This window comes from Octopus sinensis, linkage group LG5, assembly GCF_006345805.1.
Source record: "Octopus sinensis linkage group LG5, ASM634580v1, whole genome shotgun sequence".
NCBI lineage: Eukaryota > Metazoa > Mollusca > Cephalopoda > Octopoda > Octopodidae > Octopus > Octopus sinensis.
This window is the reverse complement of record NC_043001.1, coordinates 87,202,477-87,221,507: the sequence shown is the minus strand read 5'-3', so window position 1 is coordinate 87,221,507 and position 19,031 is coordinate 87,202,477. Positions and strand designations below refer to the sequence as shown.

The window sequence follows — 19,031 nt, the reverse complement described above, 5'->3', positions numbered from 1 at the left end:
AGCTAATCATGGCTGGAACTGATGTTCCCTGTAACTTTTAGCCATAGGTGTGCACAGAAATGAAATTTGCACTGTGTACACATTTTCTTTCTTTGTAGCATCTATGCAAGTAATTATTGTTTAAATTTCTTCAATTAAACAAATCTGATTTCATCTTGTAAACCATGCATTTCAAATTTTCAGTCCGGCTCCCCTTGTAGAAAAATGTATCTGTAAACACAAGTGCACAGCTCAGAGTGAATGGTGCTGGAACACCTATCATAAGTGTACCTGGGGGAATTAGGGTTCACTTAGGACTAAACAACATTTCCTAAATAGGTCATAAAGTAATAGTAATTCTGCAGTCTGTTTTGATGCTACTCATAATCACCAAGGGACAGTGTATGGTCCTTTGAGGAAGTGTTTTCTACAACAGCCACAAGCTGACCAAAGCCTGTTGAGATCTGGTAGATAGAAACTGAAAGAAGCCCATCATATTTGTGTGTGCATGTGAGTATGTGTTTGTTCTTGTCTTGATATTGCTTGATAGTTGTAAACTAGTGTCGTTATCATACAAGTGGTGTCCTTTTGTCTGTGAAAATATGTCTGGCCACAGGAAGATGTTATTGCTTGCAAATGGTGAATTTTGGCAAGCAGATGGGCATCTGGCTGTATAAAATTTGCCTTAATGAATTATGTTAAGCATGACATATGGAAGCATGCAAAAAAAATAATGATTATATAGACAAAGATATTTTCAAAAAGAGCTTACCGATTCATCAGAATTTATGTTCCTTAATGTGTTTTCTAGCTGCAAATAAAAGAAATATTTTTCCTTAAATTAAGACTTGAAACAATTGTAAAAAAATTCTAAACATACAGATAAATTAACACAGTTTATAAATAATTAACATTAAAAAAAAAGGAAAACAAAATAACAGAAAGTAATTTGGTCAATGCTAAATGTAGGTTTCAGACAATTGCAAATAAGTTTGGAAACAATGTTAAACAGTAAAATAACACTGAGTCAGTTACTTTGGTAATACTAAGTGGATATAAACATCTCTGTGATGTGTGTGTCACTAACTAAACAAAGAAGAGATAGATAGACAGGCAGAATCATAAATATCTAAAACAATCTGTAAGAATTAATGGTTTAGAATTGTGATGAGGGAAATATCAACCATTCCTCCAGCCCACAGTAACTATTGTGTAAGAGAATAGCTGCTGGTATATTTTGTTAGAGGGTTTAATTTATAAAATTATAGCTATTCAAATCTATTTTGGTGTCTCTGTTATTACTGACCAATGCTGCAGCCTTTAATAGCAGTAATTTAGTTGATTCACTAACAATGTTAATGTACTTACAGTTTTTATTTATTTACCAGCAGAGATACCTGACGTTGCTTGGGATAAAAATTGTATAGTTTGTGTGTGTATATATGTGTGTATATATATATATATATATATATATATATATATATATATATATATAACAGTTATGTTGAAACAGGTGATACAGGAAAGTGTAGCATTGATGACAAAACATTTGTGGAGTAAGTTTTAAAGCTTTGCATAAATGACAATTTGAAATTAGCACACCAATTTGGATAGAATTATAATTTTTATAAGAATGGAATGAATCACATCTGAAAGCACCTCCAGGTGCTGTGAAGAATGAATTTTTACGCGGTCTGTTTCTGAGAGCTATTCTATTGGACCTCTGTGTAATCTAGTGTGCTGAATAAACATTTTAATGGTTCAGCATTAAGTGCTGCAGATGCCTTTACTGATCTTGAGCAAGTCTCGTCTCCCTTCTGTCTTGAGACTCCATTAGATGTGCTGCAGCAAGCTTTTGCTGATGTTGAGAAAATCTTTGATCTTTGGAAAGTGTCATGTCCATTCTGCATTGAGACTCCATCTGACATGCTGCAACATGCCATCGCTGATGTTGAGAAAGTCTCATGTCCCTTATGTCTTAAGACTATCACCTTCAGTTTTCTGCATTCCTCATTGCTTTATAGGTGTTTCTGGAGATATTATGTTTTTTCTTTGGTGGCCTATTTTTTCAATATTTTAAAGAAAACATTGAGGATAAAAAAAAATATACATTAATCTCTATTTTTGTAAGCAGTTGTATGTAGCATGTTTATATTTTTGTATGCAGTGTAAATTAACCAAATATAAGCAAATTGTAAACACCTTGCAACTGCTGTGATAATTATTAATTGTTAATTGAATGGTAGATGTGTATTTTTATATAACTTGGACCTTCCATGTAATTGTTTTTTGTCAAGAGTTTCACCTCCAGCCATTCTCGTCAGAAATGTATATGTATGTGTGGATGTATGCGTGTGTTTAATAATGTACATAATGGGTGTGCAAATACACACACAAACACATATATGCGATGATACGCACGCATATACTCTCACATACAGTAATACACATGTAGTAAGAGAGACACATACATACATTCATACGTCAGTCATCATGTGTATATGTATGTGTAGATGTGTGTGCGTTTAATAACGTACCTAATGCAGAAACACACCCAGTCAGAGAGACATACACACTCATACACTCAGAGACACATACACACTCATATATGTTATGTCGTCGTAGTATAAAATGTCCTTTACTATCATGTATGTATTGAACATGCAAATACACACATAAAGTGAAACAATATTATAGTCTTATCACATTAGAATTAAAAGTGAAACAATATTATAACGCACAAGGAAATCAATTGTAGACAAAATTACAAACCCCATTTCAGCATATAAAGCTGTAGAAAAATAGGTGGAGTGAAAAAACTTGAGCCACTTTAGGATATCTTTATCTTTAACACATGAAGTGGTGTGGTTGAATTCTCATTGGTTAGTAATGAAGGTTTATTGGTTGTATCACAACGGTTTTCGATAAAGGGAGAAATGTAAATAGTATATTTAAATAGAGGGCAAAAAATTTTAAATAAGTGATGTTGTAGGGAAAATGTACAAATAGTGTGAAGGCAAAGATATTTATGCATGAGAGAGAGAGAAAGAGAGAGTGAGTGAATGAAAACAAACATAGGCTTTAAAGAGAAGTACTGCAGAAGTGAGAAAGAGAAGAGATAAATAAAGAGAGAGAAGAAGGAGGGAATTGCTTGAAAACTGCAGGAGTTGGAGGGAGAGTATCAGTTGAAAACTGCATTTTTCACAGAAAAACCCATGCGTAAAACCCAGTTGGTTTTTTGCATTACATGGGAACTCTGGGCAAAATGTTATGGTCTATGACCATCCTTGGCACATAAGTAATGTATGTGTAAAGTTTGGTAAAAATTGGTTGAAAACTGTAGAAATGCATACATACTACACACACAATCCTTTGTTTTATATATATTTATATATAGATTTCTGAAATTCCACATCTAAAATGCAAACCACTTAACGGGTTCTGTTCTTGAGAAACCAAAATCAGTTCTAATAGGAAAGTACACAATTTTGAGACAATCTTTCACACATACAATGTTTTAACTCTTTTGGTATCAAGCTGAGACCACTCTTGTTTCTATGATACAAACTTTCTGTTAAAAGTGATCTAAATTATAATTTCCACTAAAATTTCATGTTCATTTATGTTTCAAACACTATTTTAATAATTGTAAAGTTATTTCATCATTTTTAAAATGCGTTAAAATAAAGCCAGAGTATTTTAAGAGAAAGACTGGTAACAAAAGAGGTTAAAGTTCAAAACATCTAGTTTTTACTGTTTAATTTTTACATTATTCTAGCTAAAATAATTAAATGTAAAACTTTTACAACTTTACTAAAAAGACAACTTCAATCTTTGACACATAAGAAAGATTAATCTCTCCTGTCATGTTACAATAGCTATCTAGGAAGTATAATTTATGTCATTGTCACTTCAAACTGGACACCAGTAAGTTGTACAGTTGTCTCAAATTGAACAAGAGATTGTTATGATAATGTTCCTACTCTACCACAAAGAAAATGAAACCTATGTTGGGGTGTATAGCAAACAAAAGTGAAACAAATTAAAGACCACACTTCTGTTATGAATAAGAAAGATCAAAGCAATATGTAACTGAGATAACATGTAAAAAAATTACAACAATAAATATACACAGATGTATATTACAAGTGTCAGATTAACAAGATTAACTGTTTTTCTTCTCCCATCAATAAACAAATAAATGTATGAATACAGCTGTTATTACACAGCAGGATGGCACATATAGTGAGGAAGCTTTAAGTAGTGACAAAAGCAGACTTGCTATTTTACACTGAATGTTATCTAAGATGGGAGACATTAAATGTTCACTGTTTTTATAGCATTTTGCCATCAAATTAAGACACAAAATAATTTCTTTATTCTTCTATTATAATGAAATAAAATAAAAATTATAAACTGAAGATTTTGAGTACATGATACTGTCAAATCATTTCAAGAAATGATATAAGAGAAAAAAGGCCTGCAAATGATATTTTAGCATTAATTACAAGCTATACTTAAACTGAACTTCGATATCTGATAGTCAAGTGAGGAGTAGAACAGATGAGTGGACATACCTTTGCCCAATAATATAACAAATTAATTTTTTAAGAAATTTTATAAAATCATTCATACTATATCAAATTGTTGGCTTTTTTCTTTAGTTGTGTTTAGTTTTTTTTGGCGTATTTAGACAGTTTTTTTCTGATTTTAATTATGTCAACAGAAGATACTTTAATAATATCTCAGAACTATATTGCTATCTATTTGCTTGTTATAATAAAGAAGCACACATAAGTCAATACATCATTATAAATAAATATGATATACATAATAGATGCAAGCTTGATTGCATAGTTGAGAAGCTTGTTTCCCAATCACAATGCTGGGTTCAATTCCACTGCATGGCACCTCAAACAAGTGTTTTCTACTATAGCCCTGGACAGACCAAGGCTTTGTGAGTGGATTTGGTAGCCAGAAACTGGAAGAAGCTCATCATGCATGCATATGTGTGTACATGCGCACGTGCTAGTGTCTTCTTGACTTTGCATCATGATAGATGTAGACAAGTTCACTGTCATACAATCAGTGTTCATTTCCAATCTTGTGTGAAAAGATATCAGTCCATGGGGAAATATTTTTCAACTAGGAAATAGGTGAGGGGGTGATAACAGGATAATCATCCAGCCATAGAATATCTGTCTCAATAAATTCTGTCTGACCCACGTGAGCATGGTTTGTGGACACTAAAAATAATGATGATGATTGGGAGTGGGGGTTATAAAATCTAAGCCTTTTAATACCAAAATACCTGAGATCGTCCCTGATTCTATGATACAAACTTGTTTTAAGGAGCATTATTTACATTTGGCGATATTTGTCCTCATCTTGCTTTTTGTTAACACAACGTTTCGGCTGATACCCTCCAGCCTTCATCAGGTATCTTGAGGAAATTTCAAACTTGGGTTCTCATTCCTAAGGTATTTTTTTGATGTTATTATTATTAAGAGCATGAGCTACCAACCCCAAGATTCCGAGTTCGATTCCAGGCAGTGACCTGAATAATAATAACATTAAAAAAAAAAACACCTTAGGAATGAGAACCCAAGTTCGAAATTTCCCCAAGACACCTGATGAAGGCTAGAGGGTATATCAGCCAAAACATTGTGTTAACAAAAAGCAAGATGAGGACAAATATCCGTCAAATGTAAATAATGTACATAATTCCTCATCTCTTAAATATAGAATTGTTTTAAGGTGGTCTAAATTAACACTTTCATTAAAATTTCATGGTAATTTACAGCCTAAACACCAGGTTAATAACCACAAAATTATACTTAATTCTTCATTATTTGCAGAATTTGGTGGAACAAAGGCAGATCATTTCAACAGAAATAATGGTAACAAAAAGGTTAATATTCTCTCTGCAGCAATGAAAAACATTTTTGTCTTTTTCCACCATTTAAATGGTTCTAAACATACTGAAAAGTATAGTAACAGAGCTCAAAAATCAATCTATCCGTGTGATATCATTTAAAGAGCTGTGATTAAGTAAAACTTTAATACCTTTGGATTCAAGACTTAACCAGCAAATCGTTTTGATTTTCCATTACCAATGTCTATCAACAATTTGCTAGGAGCTACTAATAACAAATCAAAGATTTTAGTTTTATAAACTCTTTATCAATATTTACAAGAGATCTGTTCTACTTATGAAATTCTCAATGTTTTACTCCTTACTATGGAGTAAAACATAAATTCTCATCAAACTACTCACTGTTCATTAGGAAACTGAGCTCAAACTGTAAATCAAGCCAGTCAGTTTAATGATCTTACCACATACACACATAAAAATCCCACACTAAAATTAATTTTAGCCAGTTCAATTACCTTTATCTTACAACCTACAGAACCTGCCACCATGTTGAGGTACTACTTGGAAGGTTTTATTTGAACAAGTTGAATTCAGTATTTATTTTCAAGTCTAGTACTTATTCTATCAGTCACTCAATGAAATGCTATGTCATAGGTGATGTAGACAAACCAACACTGGTTGTCAAGCAGAGTGGGTGGCAAACATAAACATGCAGTTGCAAAGCAAACTTCTTAACCACTGAAACAAAGGCAGTGTATTTCAGGAAAAATTTTAATTTTTTTAAAATTCATCATTTTACCCAGTTATTTTACTACCTCTAGGGGTTTCGTAAAGGCAATGAGCTGGCAAAATCGTTAACACATCAGAGAAAATGCTTAGTGGCATTTCTTCAAGCTCTTTATGCCCTGAGTTCAAATCCTGCTGAGGTTGATTTTGCCTTTCATTGCTTCAAGAGTCAATATAATTAAATACCAGTCAAGTACAGTGGAAGGGGTGGGGGCAATATAAATGACTTGTCTACTAATGACTTGTACCATCCGAACGTGGCCGTTGCCAGCGCCGCCTTGACTGGCCTCTGTGCCGGTGGCATGTAAAAAGCACCAACTGATCGTGGCCGTTGCCAGCCTCGCCTGGCATCTGTGCTGGTGGCACATAAAAAGCACCCACTACACTCACGGAGTGGTTGGCGTTAGGAAGGACATCCAACTGTAGAAACACTGCCAGATCAGACTGCGCCTGGTGCAGCCTCCTGGCTTCCCAGACCCTGGTCGAACCGTCCAACCCATGCTAGCATGGAAAGCGGACGTTAAACAATGATGATGATGTCTACTATCCTCAAAATTACTGGCTTTGAATCCTGCAACAGACCAGCATTCTATTCAGGGGGATTGTTGTGAACTTGGTCACTTATATGCCATGGAAACTGGGAAAGCAGCCTTATGCGACTAGGACTCAAGAAAAATGGAAAAGGATGGGGAAAGTTCATGTCAGTCAGCTTCCCTTTTTTTAAGCAGAAAGAAATAAGTTGTTATTTATAGTAATGGTATAAAATTTAAAATAGACAGGAATGCGATATTATTTAAGGTGATGTTTAAAATACCAGAATATTGATTTCTTCACAACTGATTTCCTTATTGATTTCCATATTAAATTAATCAGCTGTATACAGAAATGGAGTGTTTATCAAGCATGAAAGAGTGAGAGATTAATGCAAAATTTCATACACCAAAACATCCATACCACTAAACGTTAATTTTAGTCAACTTTCCAAAACTAAGATCAGTGAGAAACCATGAATCATTCTTGTTAGATCACACTTTTTCTATTTTTTTCAATAGTAAATTAAACTTCAGCACAAGATATTTGAAAAGATTATATTAAAATGTTCATGACCTAAGACATACATAGAAATAACATACCTGCAAAACCTCTCAAAATGCTAATATTTAATAAAGCATATATTTAATCAGAGGGCAGAAACTATTTTCTAAATCTATGGATAGTGTGTAAAAGGTGAATCAGAGGATCGTGTTGAAAGGTTTAGAAAAACAAAACAAACTTGTAAGTATAAATAATGTATAATATATACTAACCAAGTCATAGAGCAGATAAAAATGGATGACTATTGCTAACAATCTAAATACACAAAATATATAGAGATAAAAAGAATTTTTTATGAAGAGAAAAGAAACATTTTTGAAAAGATCCTATGGCTTGCTTAATCACATATAAATATGTATAGAATTGTATTCATTTCTCTCTTTCTCTTCATATGAATATATATTTACCCCTATATTTAGCCACTGACAATTTCAGTGTTTTTATGGTACAATAACTATCAAATTGCAGTATAATGATTATATAACCTCCTGTACAACTAAAATTAGAGGTAGTGAAATGCCACTGTAATTGTCTAGAAAAATCCTGGAAAGTTAAACAGGTACATCTAAATAAGCTAACTGAACTGTTCTATGGGGTAGTTTCTATCAATTTCAAATACTCATATGTATCCAGACAAATCCCTTTAGAGAAAAATCTAGCTTGCTAATTTAAATGTATTCGTTTCCTTTTAGTATTAGTTGAACTGGTGACCTCATTTTGATTGTTACTTTCACTATGTTTTGGCTGTTGTATGCTCCAGCCTTCTTCAAGAGTCTTGTGTTGAACTCAGTTGTTGTATCAGAATTTCAAACCTAACTGCTTATTTGATTTACAGGAGTACATAGTTCTCATTCTGTTGTCTGCATTTTGTGAATTTTTTATTTTTTTGCACCAAGAGGTTCTGAATTTGATCCTAGGCAAAGCACAAAGGCAATTCACATAATGCAACTGAAGCACCAAGAAAAAAAAATGTCACGAACTGCAGAGAACACAATGAGAACAGTGCACCCCGGTAGATCAAATAATGGATTAGGTTTGAAATTCTGATAGAACAACTGAAATGTAATGAAAGTAACAATCAAAATGAGGACACCAGTTTGACTAGTATAAACAGTTTTACGTAATTCCTCAACTCAGTAATATGGAATTGTATTGTTTTTAGAAGTTTCAATAATTTTACTGTGTTCCTGCTGGGCATAGTTGATTATAAAGACCCAAATACCTATTTTATAAATACTGGAGTAACGAAAAGTCAAGTTAGATTGCTCAGGATTTGAATGCAGAATATAAGGGGGTATAACTAAATACTATAGTGTATCTTATTCAGTGTCCTACCAATTCTGCGTCTATTTGAAAAATTAGAACGACCATAATAAAAGAGTACAAATATTCATAGACTATACAGAGAGAATTTTTCTACATTTACATTACTCTTCATCTAGATCAGCCCAAGGACTGTGGCCATGCTGGCACAATGCTTATGATTAAAGGAATTATTTTTAGAACAGAATGTACTTTATGCAAGTCACTTATCAGTGATGTGAATGTAATTAACATTCTTAATTAGTAAAAAATTTTAATTAGTCTGATGCTACTATCTTTTTTTTTTTGCCTTTGTTTTGCTTTTACATTTTTATAACAGTTGTTGAGCGTATGAATAGAAGTAGTTGCTTGGTCTGAGAATGATACTGATCAAGAAGTCTAATTACCATAATGCAGATACATTTAACAAACAGCAGCATGGTGAAATGGATGTTGAAGTAGAGATGATGCTGAAGTTATGTTTATTTAACTAACTATATTTTAATTTTGATATCTCTAATAGTAGAAAAACTCTTGCTAGATTATCGCTATATTATGGTATCAATTTTCTAAGACATGAGTCAAAGAGGTGATAAAAGATCTATAGATGTTGGGACTCAAGAGAGGATGACAAGGGACCGAGACTTCTGGTGGTTTGCTGTGCTTGAAAAGACATGTTAAGCTAAGTAAAAGTATGGTTGTCCTTGCATACAAGCATGTCTCCTGTGTCCCTCTCTAGATGAGGATTCTTAATCTTGTGGGCTCATAGGTGCTGATGTTACATACAAAGCACCCATACCGGTGTCATGTAAACACACTGGTGCTAGTGCTGTGTAAAAGCACCCAATACACTCTGTAAAGTGGTTGGCATTAGGAAAGGCATCCAGCTGTAGACATGAAACCGGAGCAACTCTTCAGCTGGTCAGCTCCTGTCAAACTGTCCAACCAATGCCAGCATATGATGAGGATTTATTTAAACATACAGGGACTACTTCAGCTTAATAATAAACCACTGAAGACAGTTAGTAGTAATGAAGAGTAACTTAAGTAGATATTTTTCGACTGTGTGGTTAAGAAGCTTGCTTTGTAACCATGTGGTTTTGGTTTCAGTCTCAGTGCATGGCACCTTGAGCAAGTGTCTTTTACTATAGTACTAGGACAACCATTTCTTTGTAAGTGAATTTGGTAAACGGAAACTATATGGAAGCTTGTCACATATGCATGTGTGTGTGTGTGTATGTTTGCATCTATCACTGTTTGATATCTTGTGTTGGTATATGTCCCTGTAACTTAGCAGATTGACAAAAAAGACTGAAAGAATAAGAGCCAAACTTAAAAATAAGTGTTGGGATCAATTTCATCAAATAAACTCTTTAAGGCAGTATTCCAGCATGGCTGCAGTCCAATGACTGAAGCAAATAAAAGTTAGATTGACAGTATTATTAAGGTTACATAACATGTAAACAACTATCTTGTTTAAAAAGACAAGTCACTTTAATGACACATTGTTCAGAGTGTACTTGTAATATGACTGCCCCAATCACCAGTATCTCAAGGTAATGGTGGTGATATATATCAGTTCATAAAGTAAACCAAAATTAAAAGAAAATCAGAAAAATTTAAACATTTATATATATGTGTGTATGCGTGTGTGTGTGTGTAAAACTATGGTAGCAAAGAAAACAGACAATGGTGATAATGAATAAAAGAAAAACAAAGCAGTAAAGTTAATTCTATAATGAATATCTAGATTATTATTAATAAATGAAATGATAGGCCTTGAATGATGAGACTGCCTCAAAAAGCTCAAACTCCACTCTCTCTAACACTGGCCTGAGGGCGACATCATTTGTACTATGTGGAAAATACTCCATCAACATTGTCCAAATGACATCAAGTTCACATGTCACCAAAGGCTTGGTTGCCATGCCATATACCCTTTACAAAAATCAAGCTCACATCACATAGAAACATGATGTTTATCTTTTACCCCAACTGGTCCTATCTTGTTCAAAATTATTCCAAAAGAAATCAAACAAGAAAAAGGCTCCATAATATTCAAATAATACCTAGAAAAATTCCTCTAAGAAATACCAGACAAACCACTGATATCCAAATACAACACCCAGATACAAACAGCAACTTCCTACTTATGTAGGCTATAATGTCCAAGTGAGCTATTTAGTTAGACATAATCTGGGCCAACGATGGCCAAAACCCAAGTTACCATTTGACAGTATACCATCTAAGTTTGATTTAATTGTTATCATAAAATCTGTATTCTTAATTTATTTCAGAAGTTAGCATAACAAAGAGCATCCATACATTGCAGCATGGATGATGTGGGAAAGGAATTTATATAGACTGTTGGGCCTAAATATGTAATTCTGGAATACCTGCTCGTGTTTATCACCAACATAATCATCCAATTACAATCAATACTCATTGGACTGCTACAGCAAATATTTGTGAGCAGCTCAAGACATCCATTCTTAGAGATCACCTCACCAGCATATATCAGTTCTATAAGCGAGTCCTTATTCAAGAATTTACAACAGTAATATCAAAGCATTTCTTGCATTTTTCTCTGTAAAATTTGTAAATTTCAAACCAACTAAAAGCCCACCCAATATCTTGTTTTGTTAAAGACAGTTTCATGAAACAAAGACAAGTGACAAAATTATATATAGGCACAGGTGTGATTGCGTGGTAAGAAGTTTACTTCCCTACCACATGGTTCTAGGTTCAGTCCCACTGCATGGTACCTTCAGCAAGTGTCTTATGCTATAGCTTCAGGTTGACCAAAGCCTTGTGAATGGATCTGGTAGGCAGAAACTGAAAGAAGAAGCGTGTCATATATATATATATATATATATATATATATATATATATATATATATATATATATATGTGTGTGTGTGTGTGTGAGAGAGAGATCACTGCTTGACAACTGGTGCTGATGTGTTTACGTCCTCATAACTTAGCAGTTTGGCAAAAGAGACAAATAGAATAAGTATCAGGCTTAGAAAACAAAGTACTGGGACTGATTCCTTCAAAGTTTCCAAGGCAGTGCCCCAGTACAGTCACAGCCTAATGACTGAATCAAGATTTTATTTATATATATATATATATATATAAAATATAATATGAAATAACTATAACAACAAACTGTAGTCCATTAATACTTTATACTGGAAAGATATTAGTGATTAATTTTTATGATGACTAATTAAACATTTTTGGGACTAAATAGCTTCATCTTTTCTGTAATTACTTTTTAAACATGGTTTAGACTTCAATTGTCATATGTTCAACATGTGTGTGTGTATCCTCAGCTAAAATTGAACTAATAAACCGTTATTTCATGCAATATCTCCAGGTTTTCATTGCAGTACATCTATATACACATGATATTTGATGATAAACACAAACTAAACTGCTTAAAATGTGTTTTACGAAAAGAGAGTAATGATGAGGTGAACAGTCTTTAAAAGATTTCTGTTAGTAAAGTTATTCTAACTAAACTCAGAGTATTATCTAATGGTGAAGGCAATTAAATAGTGGTTGATGGATCCAGAGTTTATTGTATTCCTATCATTGGTGCTGAACTTTGTCCAAGGCCAAAAGATTTTAATTGCAGGTCCAATGTATCCAGATGAAAATAGGTACAATGGATGGTATAGCTTACAGCCTTCAGTGGAAGGGTTTTGAGACATTTTGGCACTATTTGGAATCACTGATTTAATACTGACTTAGTTGACATCAGACATTTTAAGGTTTCTTTCATTTTCTATCTTTCTCTCTCTTTCTGTTTTTCTATGTACACGTGTGTGTGTGCATGTGTGTGTGTTTGCCTTCAGCTCTAAAACAGATTGAATGGTCATTTAGCTGTGCCAAATCATCAATATCTGAACATCCACACCCATTTGTCTCATTCCATCAGAAGAAACACTCCTCAACAATTAATCAATGAGTGTTTCATTAGTTAGCAATGGTGAGTTCAAACCCTGACATATGAAGGAGGGGGTACAAACCCTAAATAAGTAGTGTCAGAAATGATCATCTTAAGGGACTCAAACATTTAAAATCTGTATACACACAACTGACTTACAGTATATTGTGCAGGCTAAACAAAAATGTATGTATTGCAGATCAAAATCAGATTCACACGTGCAAGCAAACGCTGATAACTTCTCACATAAGCTCATTAAAAACAGAGGAAAATATAGAGATGATACTTAGATTATAGCATAAATAAAATAAAACAATATAATAAATATTTGCTGCATTAGTAAGAAGTAAAAATTCAGTGCCAATTAAGTGAAAAACCTTAATCCTACAATAGACACATAAAATATATAGATTAAATCTCCACCGTCGCAACCACCAACATCATGATTATCATTAATACCATCAAACACATTTTGATGATCAGTAACAAGTTAGTATCTTGTCAAGACACGTGAGAAAACATGGTTTGGCATGTGCACAGATTTGTCAGTAATAGCTATTGATTGACAAGCTTTCTTGCAAAAAAATGTAAACATTTACTTCATTACTATCAACTGTAACAGAAATTCTTACAAACAGAACTATGATAAGTAAATAAGATACTGAATGTTACGTATGAACTTTAAATATCATCACGATTATTTAATGTTCACGTTCCATGTTGGCATGGGTATATATTAATTGAGATGTAAATATATAAGTGACATACATATGGAAATTAAAAAAAAGAAAAAGGTAGGAATCTGTAGGTAACTGCCTGGTCGGAGATGAACATTCAAATGGTCAGCAGCAGATTTTGGACATATTCCAGGTGGTGCGAGTAAGAGTGTGTGTGTGTGTGTGTGTGTGTGCGATTGAGAGAAGAATAAGGATATTAGGAAACTGTAGTTAATCCCTAGAACCGCTCCAACACATGTACATGTATGCATGTGTACACACCATACACATGCAATATATACTTAAATTTAAACGCAAATAAATACATTCATAAATTTGTATTTATATGAATAATATTTTTTATGATAAGGAAACTTTTGATAAGAATATGATGTTTGTACACACATACACAAACACACTCACACAATGCATCTAAAAGAAAAAGTCATTCATAGAAGGAAATCAACAACAAAAGAGACAGGTAAACAAAGATAAAAATTAAGATTTCCTGACTATCTTATCACCTTTTAAGCAATGTCCTGTGTTTACCTATACCACATGTGAAGCAGAGTTTACTGACATATGAAAAGAAGATAAGTAAAAAATAAAGTAAACAAAGTAGAAATGTTACCATTTTGAATTCATCATGAGAGATACATCGCATAACTGGTTTGTTTTCTGTAGACATTTTTGTAAGAAAAAGTTTAACCAAAAGTTGGCTCCTGGAGTGTGGCTACTGTGTGTGATAGTGAGTGAGGTGACTGTCTAATAATATAGTAGTAGGTAGGAAGGATACAACTAAACATGAATGGGGTGGCTGGCAGAGATGAATAAGTAGGTGGAGCATACATAGCCACTGAACCAACAGCTATGATTGACAATTTAGATATAAAACTAGCAGGGCACAGAAAACAGTCTGCTTTCAGCTGACATGTCAATTATACGTTGTTATAAACTATAAGCACAACTTTCCTTACAAGTAAACCAACTACCAAACAATAGTGAATAGATCTGAAAGTAGCCAGGTGGTGGTGGTTGTAGTTGTAGTAGTGGTGGTACTGGTGTTGTTATTTATTGAACTAGCCCTTGGTCATCAGAGGATTTAACAGAAAAAAAAATTATTTGATTTTTATTTTCATTACTTATTAAGGAAGTAAATCATATGAACATGTAAGATAAATGAAAATGAATAAGACAGGTGTGCTAATAATATTTTAGTTTGAAAGGCAGTGAGCAGGCAGAAATGTTAGCACGCTGGGCGAAATGCTTAGTGGTATTTCGTCTTTCTTTACATTCTGAATTCAAATTCCTCTGAGGTCAACTTTGCCTTTCATCCTTTCAGGGTCGATAAATTAAGTACCAGTTGCGTACTGGGGTCGATCTAATTGACTGGCCCTCTCCCCCAAAATTTCAGGCCTTGTGCCTGGAGTAGAAAACAATATTTTAGTTTGATTAATAATGTGTTTCACAGGTATTCTAAGTATACCTTACAGGCGAGCTGGCAGAAGCGTTAGCATGCCGGGTGAAATGCTTAGCGGTATTTCGTCTGTTTTTACATTCTGAGTTCAAATTCTGCAGCGGTCGACTTTGCCTTTCATCCTTTTGGGGTCAATTAAATAAGTACCAGTTAAGCACTGGGGGTCGATATAATCGACTTAATCCATTTGTCTGTCCTTGTTTGTCCTCTCTGTGTTTAGCCCCTTGTGGGTAGTAAAGAAATAGTATACCTTACAGGTTGTTATAGTCAGTCAGCTCAAAGAAAAAAAAAAATTTTTTTTAGCCCAGTTGGGTCACTAACATGTGTTTATTTCTTTAAGTGAAATAAACTTCAAAATATTCTACTGAAATATCCCAAAAACTTTTTTAAAAAACTGTTTAGTTTTAATTTAAGAATTAAAAAAGATTCATTTGAAGCATTTAGCAAGGCAAAATAAAATAGCATCTCTTATATCAATCCTTTTGATAATTATCCAACAAACCACCTGGCTTTGATACAAACTTCTTGTTTTAAAGTGTTCTAAATTAATTTTTTTAATTCCATGCTAATTTATGTTCATAATTCCATGCTAATTTATGTTCCCCAAACACCAGCATAAGAATAAAATTATTTCACTAAATTCTTCATTATTTTCAGACTTAACTGAAACAAAAGTAGAGTATTTCAACAGAAACTTAGCAACCAAATGTAGTAACAATAAATTATGCGTGAATGGAAGTACAAGTGGCCTAGGCAATGCAGAATCAAAAGAATACAAGATTGGATACATTTATTTCTCATTTTGTCTTAGATTAAGCATCTGCATATTTAAACTAAATGGCAACTTTTTTCTCCATAAAAGGTAACTGATTGATTTTTTTAACTAAAAGCTTAATTATAAGTGATGCATCATGCATCATGAAAACTGACATGAAAATATCCTCCAAATCAGAAATTAATACAAAGAATTTTAAAGACTTTCAGATTTTCTTTTTGTAAGTTAGTTGAAGAAAGAGCAGTGGTTATGGCCTTTCCAGAATCCCTCCTAGATTGGAATGGGATGGTTGGGTGCAGCTGTTTGGATACAATATTTTGGTACAGCTGACTGGACATTCAGACTGTTTTGGTGACAATACTTTTTGGTTCTGAAGACAAACACACATGTGCAGGGGGGTGGGGGTGGAGAGAGATGGGGGGGGGAGATAGGGGGGAGGGAGAGAGGGGGTTACAATTTATTATTTGAACATAAACAGTTTCCTTCTCATACATACTGAGAAATATTCACATACATAAAGAGAGAAAAAGAACAAGAGAAACATTAAAATGCCTGACGTCAAATAACTCAGCATTGAATCATCAATATCAAATAGATGGTGCCAAAGTCTCATAGCCTTCCTACATAGGTGGCAAGATGCCCAGGTGAAGTATAAACTGGTCCACATGTTAGCCATATCACCTTAAATGACCAACCAATTTTAATAATGTAAAAACATGTTTAATCTATATATTCAAATAGTCAGGCCCACATGAAAATTATTAAATTGTAACATTTACTCACATAAGATTTACATAAGAAAAAAGAATTAAAAGTGCAAAACAAGTGAAATAACAGTGCACTATTTTGCATCAGCTTAATGAAATGGACCATATAACAAGAGATTAGGTTTGGTTTTAGTTTGAATGGATAAAAGTCAATAATTTAGAAGGTGACCTGTAGAGGACAGAATAATGATTATTTCGATTCTAGGACATAGTAATAATTATTTGGATTCTAGGACAGACAAATATGTATAAAGTAACATTGGGTAGACTAACTCAGCTTTTGTCTTGGAGCAAGTTGAAGATGCAGTATTCCATAAAAGGAGGGGGCAGGTCAATGAATGACATAAGTTATCATAGTGATTCGAATAGTATATATATTAGACAGTGTTGTGAACTATAATTGATTGATAGCAGGAAGAGTTAAGGATAGTTGAATATAAAGTAGCTGCGTCCCAATTCAAATACATAACCTTGTAGTAATAAAAAGCACAAGTGGCAAGTTCATTGCATTACATATATAAATAAAAATAATGCTGGAGCTTATTTATATAAATTGTTCTTCAGTTTATGGTTATGTTAGCCATATGATGAATAGTGACCTTTCAAAGATATTTATTTCCCTGCAGAACTTGAAGGAAAAGACAAGGAATAAGGCTATTAAAAATGCTCTGGACTGAAGGTTACTTAGCCTGATAAACACATTGGCAGACCTAATAAAAGATCAAAGTATCCTAAAATAGTCGATACTCCACGTACCAATAGTTAATACCTTCAGACAAACTAAATATTTTGTGTTAACTTTTATAATTTTTCTTAGGACATTGATAACAAACAAATGATATGCATGTCATAGGTGACACACTGATGAATTGTTAAAAAAAAACTCCCTGTAATTATATCAAAAAGCTAATCTAGAAGTGTGACACTCCCATAACAGTAGGACTAACCCTTTTCATACAAACCTACCTGAAATCACCCTTGGTTTGATAACATAAATTTTCTGTTTTCAAGTGATTAAATTAAAACCTATCAAAAGTTCACGCTCCAAAAACCAGCTTAATAACAACAAATTTATAGTACTAAATTTTACAGTATTTTCAAACCTAACTAAAAAAAAAAAAAGCAATGCATTTTAGTACAAATTTGGTAACGAAAGAGTTAAAGAAATTAAAATTTCAACATGCTGATCTAAAAAGGTTTGCCAACACTGTTCCAGACCTTCTTACTGTGAGAAACTAAAAAATCTCATTTTCTGACTTAAACTGTAGACACTATAAATTATGGAGTTTACTTTGAGTACGCAGCACAACTACCATTTTTATGTATTATACAGAAGATATTTTGTTAGATTTGGTTGCCAAAAAGACAAATTGGAAATGAAGGAACAATTAAAAGTTGTGTGTACTTTTTCCAAATTACATTGACAGATATCATCTATATAGTTCAGCAACACAAATTCTCTGTTGAAGATTGTCTAAAGGTCAATATTTCTTTAGAAAGCTAAACAAAGCGTTTCTTGATGGTGTACAACATAGAGCATCCTAGTATACTGCATTGCAGTATGGTACAGCAGCTGTGCTATACCTGACATTATTACTATTTCACTTCTAACTCATAGTTGACAGTGCAAGGCTGCACCATCATGTACAACACACACACTACTAGTCACTGCAGATACAAGATGTTTACCTTACTGTCACCTGGGCACTGTTATTCTTACAGGTAATATTATGTTTTCAGGCTTTCTTAATCAAGATCATGAAAACTTCCTTTCCAAAGACAATTACACAGTTGAGTAATACTGATGTTAGTGGGCATGATGTATTCACACACACACCAATTTAATACCTATTTTTTCATGCTTGCATAAGTCAAACAGAATTTTCTCAGACAGATTTTCTATGACTGGAGATCCTTCCTGCTATCAACCTCAACCTGTTTTCAAGCAATATTCCTTTTTCCCAAGGCGGGACATGTATGACAGTGACCTCTATTTTATAACTATTTCATGATGTGAAAACAAGGAAACACACACAAACACACATGCAACAGGTTACTTTCAGATACTGACTACAAATCCACTCGAAAAGCTTTGGTTGGCCCAAGGGCTATAAAAGTAGAGACCTGTCCTAAATACCATGTAATGGGACTGAACCCAAAACCAAGTGGTTGGGAAGTAAGCTTCTTAACTATGCAGCTATCCGGCATGCAAATATACATATGTATGTTTGTGAAAAAAATGTTTATATTTATATAATGATATTTTAATATTTTTAGGAAAATGCAAAATACATTAACATGAAATGC

The 19,031-nt window shown here is 33.4% G+C and overlaps 1 protein-coding gene across 3 annotated transcripts in view; it reads right to left on the bottom strand.

Annotated features, from left to right (window-relative positions):
- The window catches only part of LOC115212415 (protein FAM107B), a 218,975-nt gene that overhangs the window by 51,270 nt on the left and 148,674 nt on the right, over nucleotides 1-19,031 (bottom strand). For 2 of the 3 annotated variants that reach the window (XM_029781323.2, XM_036502865.1), the window contains exon 2: nucleotides 752-790. In XM_029781323.2, coding sequence (XP_029637183.1) covers nucleotides 752-790 — 39 coding nt within the window. Of the gene's footprint in view, nucleotides 1-751; nucleotides 791-14,336; nucleotides 14,614-19,031 lie in introns of those variants that run through there. The other variant, XM_029781324.2, reaches the window with a different exon arrangement.